Source organism: Abramis brama (genome assembly GCF_963993115.1).
Source record: "Abramis brama genome assembly, chromosome: 4".
Classification (NCBI taxonomy): Eukaryota; Metazoa; Chordata; class Actinopteri; order Cypriniformes; family Leuciscidae; genus Abramis; species Abramis brama.
Window position 1 is genome coordinate 58617789 of NC_139966.1, and position 10135 is coordinate 58627923.

General features: G+C 37.4%; 1 protein-coding gene across 1 annotated transcript in view; it reads right to left on the reverse strand.

Annotated features, from left to right (window-relative positions):
* The window catches only part of syn3 (synapsin III), a 56478-nt gene that overhangs the window by 39907 nt on the left and 6436 nt on the right, over positions 1 to 10135 (reverse strand). The window contains exons 3-5 of the mRNA XM_084111273.1: positions 7577 to 7634; positions 3855 to 3946; positions 497 to 653 (exon numbers count right to left, since the gene is read on the reverse strand). Of these exons, the coding sequence (XP_083967399.1) occupies positions 497 to 653; positions 3855 to 3946; positions 7577 to 7634 (307 nt within the window). The remainder of the gene's footprint in view (positions 1 to 496; positions 654 to 3854; positions 3947 to 7576; positions 7635 to 10135) is intronic.

Here is a 10135-nt window from a genome sequence, read left to right on the forward strand (position 1 = left end):
GATGGTTTAAGCTTCTGAACGCTAGTTAACTGCTGGTTTAAGCATCTGAACGCTAGTTGACTGCCGGTTTAAGCGCCTGAACGCTAGTCAACTGCTGGTTTAATCATCTGAACACTAGTTAACTGCTGGTTTAATCGTCTGAACGCTAGTTGACTGCTGGTTTAATAATCTGAACACTAGTTAACTGATGGTTTAAGCGTCTGAACACTAGTTAACTGATGGTTTGGAATAAGAGCGTTTGGTCCCAGCCTCCAACTCAAGTTTTTATAACAATATTTTGTCTAAGTAACACAAATTTTCTGCTCAGATCAGACCTGTTTTACTCTCATTGAAGAAGTTGAAAGCTTGTGTAAAGTGTGTGTGTGTGTGTGTGTGTGTGTTTTAATAGGTCAAATTTTGTGTGTCTGCCATGTGCTCATAAAACCTTTTCCTGTGCTTCACTAACAAACTCTGACTGTGTGACTGTTCTCTCGGTATTGACGGATAATAAACGCACCACCCAGGGTTTGCTGCAGAAGTTATAGATGGAGAAGAGCGAGTTAACGCTGGGAACGGCCCCGTAGTGCAGGCCGATCACGAGGCTCCTGAAGTCCTCGCCCGGGGTCATGCTGTAGGCGTGCTGGCGGACCAGCACAAAATCTGGCTTGAACGATCTGGAGAGAGAAAAACTAAATCAGGGACGCACAGAATCATTTAAAAGCATTTCATTCACAAGTATAAATGAGGATCACTGGAGCACGTCTACTAAACTAGTTAACTGCTGTCTGAACACTAGTTTAAGCTTCTGAACGCTAGTCAACTGCTGGTTTAAGCGTCTGAGCGCTAGTCAACTGCTGGTTTAAGCTTCTGAGCGCTAGTTAACTGCTGGTTTAAGCGTCTGAACGCTAGTTAACTGCTGGTTTAATCGCCAGAACGCTAGTTAACTGCCGGTTTAAGCGTCTGAGCGCTAGTCAACTGCCGGTTTAATCTTCTGAGCGCTAGTCAACTGCCGGTTTAAGCGTCTGAGCGCTAGTCAACTGCCGGTTTAAGCGTCTGAGCGCTAGTCAACTGCCGGTTTAAGCGTCTGAGCGCTAGTCAACTGCCGGTTTAAGCGTCTGAACGCTAGTTAACTGCCGGTTTAATCGCCAGAACGCTAGTTAACTGCCGGTTTAATCGCCAGAACGCTAGTTAACTGCCGGTTTAAGCGTCTGAGCGCTAGTCAACTGCCGGTTTAATCTTCTGAACGCTAGTCAACTGCCGGTTTAAGCGTCTGAGCGCTAGTCAACTGCTGGTTTAAGCTTCTGAGCGCTAGTTAACTGCTGGTTTAAGCGTCTGAACGCTAGTTAACTGCTGGTTTAATCGCCAGAACGCTAGTTAACTGCCGGTTTAAGCGTCTGAGCGCTAGTCAACTGCCGGTTTAAGCGTCTGAGCGCTAGTCAACTGCCGGTTTAATCTTCTGAACGCTAGTCAACTGCCGGTTTAAGCGTCTGAGCGCTAGTCAACTGCCGGTTTAAGCGTCTGAGCGCTAGTCAACTGCCGGTTTATGCGTCTGAGTGCTAGTTAACTGCTGGTTTAACAGCGCCGTCATTATTACTGTTATCCCTTGTGCTGAAAATTGCCTTTTCCGCCTTTTAAATTGCTTATGAATCTCTCATTATGCTATACTATCACAAAATATTGGATTCAATCTTTTTGAAAGTATCTAGAAATAGAAAGAGCAGATGATGATTACAGCCTGAACCGAAGCTCTTAAAAGCGCCTGTGTGTTCGAGGAACGCAGAAGAATGTGCAGCAAATGATCCGATTGAGACGAACCGCAGCAGCTGCACCATCATATCTGTCACTGCGCGAACATGTGCTGAGAAACACACAGATAAACGCACAGAAACACCATTATGAAGATCCTCGTCAGAGGCTCAGAAGCCAAACATGTACATTCGGTCTGACGAGTGTGTTTATCATCATCCTGGACACACTCTCTCCAGTCATTGAAATAGTTTGGCAAAAACAGACAGCTAATTTTTTTTAAACAAGATACATTTACTTATCGTACTCAGATTTGCAAAGATTGTCTCATTGATACGTGTGTATTTTGTCTTGATGTACTGACTTTTTCATAAACAAGTTAAAACTAGTGTATAATCTGCCAGCCCAGAAAGACAAAACAAACACACAATTTATGAAAACAAGTCTTGATATCGTATCGTCCTTATTCCAAGGATACTTTACCTTGAAAACAAGACAAAAATACTTATTAACAACAGGAACTGTTTTTTTTTTTTTTTTGCATGGCAGCTTCTCAGAAATGTGAGCAGAAAATGAGCCGCTTTCATTGTGTAAAATAGTTTTGGTTTGTTCACTATCCCTCAGAAATTAATACTTTAATTCATCAAGGACAAAGTGACAGTAAAGACATTTATAATGTTACAAAAGATTATTTTTCAGATAAATGCTGTTCTTTTGAACTTTATATTCATCAAAGAATCCTGAGAAATAAAATGTATCACTATTTTCAACACTGATAATAATCATAAATGTTTCTTGATCATCAGATCATCATATTAGAGTGATTTCTGAAGGATCATGTGACACTGAAGACTGGAGTAATGATGCTGAACATCAGCTTTGATCACAGGAATAAATTACACTTTACTGTATATTCACATAGAAAACAGATGATTTACATTATAATAATATTTCACTGTTTTTACTGTATTTTTGATCAGATAACTGCAGCTGACCCCAGACTTTTGACTGAGAGACTGAATTACAGCACAACTATTAATAGTGGCTTTTATTAAACTAGTATAAGATGTGTGGTTAAGTGAAGCAGGTGTAAATAATCACTGACTCCATGTGTTTGGCAGATGATGGACATCTGTGTGTGTGTGTGTGTGTGTGTGAGGAACTACAGACTGTAGTATGTGTTTTCATTAAGATGAGGTTTATTAATACAACGTCTCAAATCACACCTGCGGTTTATTGTTCTTCAGTGGGACACAGAGAGAGACTTTAATCACACACACCTGATATTACAGCAGTCGAACACTACCAGTCAAACGCTCTGGATCGGTGAGATTTTTAATGGTTTTAAAAGAAGTTTCTTCTGCTCACCAACGCTGCGTTTATTTGATTAAAAATACAAAAAAGACAGTAATATTGTTAAATATTATTATAATGTAAATCATCTGTTCTCTATGTGAATATACAGTAAAGTGTAATTTATTCCTGTGATCAAAGCTGATGTTCAGCATCATTACTCCAGTCTTCAGTGTCACATGATCCTTCAGAAATCACTCTAATATGATGATCTGATGATCAAGAAACATTTATGATTATTATCAGTGTTGAAAACAGTTTTTTATTATTTATTTCAGGATTCTCTGATGAATAGAAAGTTCTAGTTTTATTTTTTGGCGGAAAGAAATAAAAGAAATCAATATTTTTTTCATCAAAGATGAATTAAATTAATCAAAAGCGACAGTAAAGACATTTATAATGTTACAAAAGCTTCTATTTCAGATAAATGCTGTTCTTCTGAACTTTCTATTCATCAAAGAATCCTGAAATATAAATGTAAATAAATGTTTTCAACATTGATAATAATAATGAATGTTTTTTAAGCATCAAATAATCATATTAGAATATGATGCTGAAAATTCAGCTTTGATCACAGGAATAAATTACATTTTAAAATATATTAAAATAGAAAATTTAAATAAACTCTAGAATATTTAACAATATTACTGTTTTTTTCCCCCAGTATAATAAACGCAGCCTTGGTGAGCAGAAGAGACTTCTTTTAAAAACATTAAAAATCTCACCGATCCAGAACGTTAGACTGGTAGTGTGTAATATACGAGGAAACTTCATACCTGACGACTTTGGTTCCTCCTCGGTTGACCTGCATGTCCACCGTACAGCCCGAGTTCACGTACGACGCCAGATTGAGCTCAGAAAACTCGGCCTGAAACACACACCACAGGCTTATCAGAGTTAAACGGATCAAATATGACAAAACCTACACCTATTCTGAGTTGGTCACGTGACGCGCGTTACCCATCAGCCCTCATTAAACTCAAGAAACATGATCAATCACACTGAGCCGAAGAAACAGAGAAAAATACGTAAAATAATGAGTGTTTTCAAACAGGTTTCCATTGGTCAGTCAAACAGATTGCCCCGCCCCCAAACTCACGCTATTGGTCAGAAATCCAGCGGTTTAATCACAACTGTAAATCAGCTTTTTGAAGGCACCGAATCAAAGATATGAGATTTCGAGTCTATAAACACAAAATCTAATATTTTGATGCCGTAAACCAGCGTCACACATTAACTTTATTAAGAGCCAATATGTTTTTATATTTATATTTTTTACACCATATAAAACAACAAAATAATAGACATCAAACAGCCAATCATGGCAAACAGTTAGTTATAAAATTAACATCAAATATAGAAGGTCCAAAATTTGGGATTGGTAAGATTATGCATTTATTTGATCAAAAATACAGAATAAAACAGTGAAATATTATTATAATGTAAAACAGCTGTTTTCTATAGTAAAGTGTAATTTATTCCTTTCATGCATTTTAAACTGTGATACATTGATTTTTTTAGGATTCTTTGATCAATTAAAAGAAACAGAATCTTTTGTAACATTATAAATGATCCATTTGATTAATTCAATGTATTCATTTCTTTAAAAAATTTTTTTTTAAAACCTGAGTGATAATAAACGACTTAACCCGCGCTATACGCTCTCGTATTCAAGGACGTGGACGTCACACTCACACTCAAACACACACACACACACACACACACACACACACACACACACGAAGGTCAAACAGCAGTTAGAGGACACACACATAAGTCACTCCTATTGGTCGGCTGGCATGAAGGCACTCGATTGGCCGAGAGCACGGGAGGCGTGCCAGACTGGGTTGCCATGGTTACGGTCTTGCATTCAGGCTTCTCTTGCTGGGAGAGAAAAACAGGAGAAAGTCCAAGAGGCAAACGCTAGATCTCTGTTTTCTTCCCGCTGACGTCTGCGCTCATCCAAACACACACTCGTTAACCCCAATGAAGAGTTTATCACTGCGATCTGATGCTTGAAATGTTTGAACTGGAGAAGAATTAAGTGAACTGCAACACAGGTGATGCATTCTGGGAAATTAAGTCTTTTCGTGCTATATTCATTTTTTTTTTTTTACATATCTAATAGAATAGATCCCTTAGAAAACAACTGTTTTCAACACTGATAATAATCATAAATGTTTGTTGATCATCAGATCATCATATTAGAGTGATTTCTGAAGGATCATGTGACTCTGAAGACTGGAGTAATGATGCTGAAAATTCAGCTTTGATCACAGGAAATAATTACACTTTACTGTATATTCACATAGAAAACAGATGATTTACATTATAATAATATTTCACTGTTTTTACTGTATTTTTTATCAAATAAACGCAGCCGTTGGTGAGCAGAAGAGACTCTTTCAGAAACACATTATAAAAAGTCATTGTATTCTCTCTCTCTCTCTCTCTCTCACACACACACACACACACACACACACAGTCCACAGTGCTTTCCAAGTCTGCGCTGGCGTCATGATCCATCTGGAATCCTGGCAGGTATTTTTGGAGCCGAAACTAATGGGTGTCATTAGGGTGAAGAATGCAAGGTGCCTTTCACCCAATCACATGACCAGAGCTCACACACACACACACACACATACACATACACACACACACACACACACACACACATACACATACACACACACACAGGACAAAATAATCTCAACATCATCATAATATCTGTACAAACAGAGTCTCAGTGGTGAAATGAGACGTAATCAGCACAGAAAACAGCCGGATAAACAAGCTATTTTAGTTTCTATGTCAAGTAATGAAAATATTGAGTTTTAGTTATACGATAATACTAGTTAATACTAAAAAAAAATTGTTAATTTACGATAATAACTCTAGTTTGAAGTCATGAAGAACACGAATAACGTTTGAACAGAAGGGCCACGAGGACAAACATCTGGAGCGTCCGACTGGATCCAGATGTGCCGGAGCTCAGCTGAGGACGAGCAGATGTCGGAGAACATCACAGGAACATCACGGCACTGTGAACGCCGGCCCGGAGGAGCACAGAGCTTCTGTTGTGGAGCAGCAGATAAACCTCAGCCTTATCTGGAGATAAACTCGCCTGAACGAGGCTCTGTTTACATCTGAAGCTGCGGAGCTAAAGGGAACCGATTACGCTCCTTTTCACAAGATGTAAAATAAGCCTCTGATGTCCTCAGAGTGTTTAGTGAAGTCTGAGCTGAAAATACCCCACAGATCACTTTTTATAGCATGTTAAAACTGCCACTTTATGAGGGTGAGTAAAAACACACTGTTTTTGTGTGTGTGTGTCTTTAAATGCAAATGAGCTGCTGCTGCTCCCCGCCCCCTTTCAAGAAGAGGGCGGGGCTTCAAGAGCTCATGCAACAAACAAACAGGACAATCTCGCGCACTGAAATGTCAGCGGTCGGAATTACAAATTCGACAAAGTCGACTAACAGCAGATGGAGATTATGAATCGGCGATCTACTGATGTTCCTGCGCTTCCCGGATCTCAAATGTTGAATTTTCTGTCGAATTTGAACCACTGAATTTGTGGAAGCGATTCTGTAAAGCGAAATGAAATGGACCGAAAATTGCCTGTCAAATTTTATAGGTTGTATTTTTTTAAACGGAATGAACATTTTGAAAGTGAAATCTGAAAGGTGAAAATGGATTATTGAATTTTTAATGATGAAAATGGAATTTAAATATTCACAGCTTAAATATACGACCATGTTGATTTTCAGCCCATTCAAATGCAGATTTTTTTCAATTAGTTCAATTCATCAAGCTTTTTTGTTTCACAAACATTTGCCATTATTTTACTCCCATAGTGTGTGTACAGCTCACTCAGGGGCGGGGCTATGCTAATCCAGCAGTGTCCGTCAACAGTTGTGGGCGGGGCTTGTGCAAAAGTGACATCACTGTACAGAATCTGCGAACGGCTCGTTCTGAGACAGTGCGTATGAATTATGGGTGGGGATTTTTCTCATTATAGGGTGGTTGTGTACACACACCGCTAACACACATTCATGCTCAAACACCATGTAAAAGTGAATTTTGCATAATAGCTGCCCTTTAAACCGCATAAAGCATTTGCGCTGTTGTAACTTGTAAGTTCCTGGAATGTGGCTCTTTTTCCCTCCATCATAAACGAGTGTGTCGAGCGTCAGACGAAACACAGTGAGCGCTGTCGTGTGCGGGAACACACTCGAGTGTGTGAGACGCTTCTGGAGGGAATTACACCAGATCATTCTGATCACACACTTTGATTACGTCGATATAATTAAATGTAAGGGTTTCCAGAGGCTTTCTGGTCCTGTAAGCGTCGGGGTCGTGTGTGTGAGACGCAGACAGGGTGTGTGTTCGTGAACAGCAGCAGTTACTCAGTGGAAGCTCAACAACGGTTCACAGATGTGCGGTGCAGATGTTATCGGCGTGTCACGTGAACATCTGGAGCTGGTCTCAGGCTCACCTGCTCCACACGGATCTCGTACTCTCCGTTCAGCTTCCTTCCCCTGAAGTACTTCGCCCTGGAAAACATGAGTAATGTCACAGTAAACACTCAAACACGGTGATCTCGAGCCGATCTCTGCTCTGCTTCCTCACGCATCACTGAACGAGCTTCAGTAACGTAGATCCACTTCAGGGACAGAGAACACTGGAGCATTACAGTTAATCCTCATACAGTTATTATTATTTATAATAGTATTGTATTTATAAATTATTATTTATTGATATTATTATTTATTATATTCTATTAGTAAATTACAATTCATATTTTATATGTATATTTATTATTATTTAAATTATTTTATTTGTTCATTTTGTTTTTATTATTAATATTATTATTAATTTCATTTGTAAGTTATTATTTATTGATGTTATTATAATTTAATATTTATTATTCATTATAATGTCATTATTTTAATATTATCTTTATAATTTATTATTTAATTATTATTTTATATTTATTATTTATTGTTATTTAAATTATTTTTAATTATTTATTTTATTTTGTTATTATTATTATATTTTATTGATAAATATGTTTTCATTTATTTTATTACATTTTATTCATTTCCATGACTTTTTTAGAATTCATTAGTAATTTCCATGACTTTTTAGATTGTATTATTAATTTAATTTATTTTATTAAAGTATTTTTGTTATTTTGTTATAATATTATTATTAATTATATTCAATTTTGCTATTATTTATTTTAGTATAATTTTATGATGTATTTTTTGTTATAATATTATTCATTAAATTCAATTTAGAGACAGGCGCTGTGACAGAAGCTGTGTTTGTGTCCTCACTCCGATCATCAGCGCTGGGAACGAGTCCGAGTCTCCCAGACTCTCTCTGACTGCACTCAGGAATGCCCACACACACACACACACACACACACACACACACACACACACACACAGATCTTCATGAGAGTGTCGGAGACGATGAGTTTCCCAGACATCAACTCAGTGTATCTCTATATGACGCCTCACATTAACTCACAGGCCGGCGCTGATTGCATGAAGAGAAGTGTGTGTGTGTGAGTGTGTGTGTGTGTGTGTGTGTGTGTGTGTTTCTCTAGCGCCACCTGCTGGTCTGTGATGGACTCTCACTCCCTCTAGTGGTGAAACACAGGCAGTGCTTCGGCTGCTCCCACAGAACCGCTTTACAAATATAGATTCTATTCAAATTCGAATCAAATTCATTTTATTCTAAGTTTAAATCCAAGTTTCATAATAGGCATGTTCTTCAGGGTTCAATAATGTATTTATATGATTTTTCCACTTGTTTGTTATTACGGAATAGAGTTTTTAAAATGATTTTAACTCACAAAAGGCTCTTTCTCAGCTGTTTCAACTCAATCAAATATTTCAGAGCTTGGCATAACTAGAAAAAATTTATATTTGCTGTAGAAATTTCCATGACTTTTTATTTTATTTTATTTATGTGACTTTTTTTAATTAATTAATTTCCATGACTCTTTTAGATGTCATTATTCATTTCAATCAATTTTTTCATATTCTATTTTTAATTTCCATATTTTTCTTTATTCTTTTCTGTGACTTTTTCAGATTTTGTTAATTTCCATGATTTCTTTTTTAGTTTGATTAATTTCTATGAATTAAAAAACGAAATCACATGATTTTTATTTTTTAAAAACATTTACTTTTTCAGATTTAATTCATTTCTATGATTTATTTAATTTTGTTAATTTCCATAATTATAAAAAATATTACTTTCTATGAACATTTTCAGATTTTATTAAATTCTATGATCTATTAATTTAATTCATTTTCATGATTTGTTTTTAAATTTTTTATTAATTCGCATGACTTTTTCTGATTTTATTATTATGTTCCATGAATTGTTACATTTTTTATTAATTCCCGTGTATTGTATTATTACTTTTCATGACTATGTAAAATTGTATTAATTTCCATTCCGTTATAAGATTTTTACCTTTCTAAAATATTTTAAAGCCATCTAGTGTGCTTGGCCTTGTAAACAAAGCTGATGTGGTCACGTGACCCGTGTGTGGTCATATGACCCGTGTCTCTCACCAGTCAGCGTGCGCAGAGCCCGTCTACGGAGAGCCTGGCCACTCCCTATTAACTCCTATTGTACCGAATGTTGGTTGTAGTTCCACCAGAGCTCCACTGGGGGCGATCGCCCATGAGGGCAGACTGAATGGGAGTCTATGGGGCTAGACGGCTAAATGTGTCTCTTTCACCCGATTGCCGTTGAGAAATCTCAGATTTGATTGTAGGTTTTGCAAGTTCAACATGGGTTATAGGTCGAAAGCTGAATGAACGAGTACTTATGTCCTTTTGATTTCTTACAGGTTGAGTTGTTGTTGCCCATAACACGCTAGCATTCTGCTAATGAACGCTGATTGGTCAGTGAAGGACTGATTACGACCAGAGATACCGCTTGATGGCATCGTAGCACGTGTGTTTGCCTGTGTCAGCTGTGTTGTGTGTTTGCCTGTGTCAGCTGTGTTGTGTGTTTGCCTGTGTCAGCT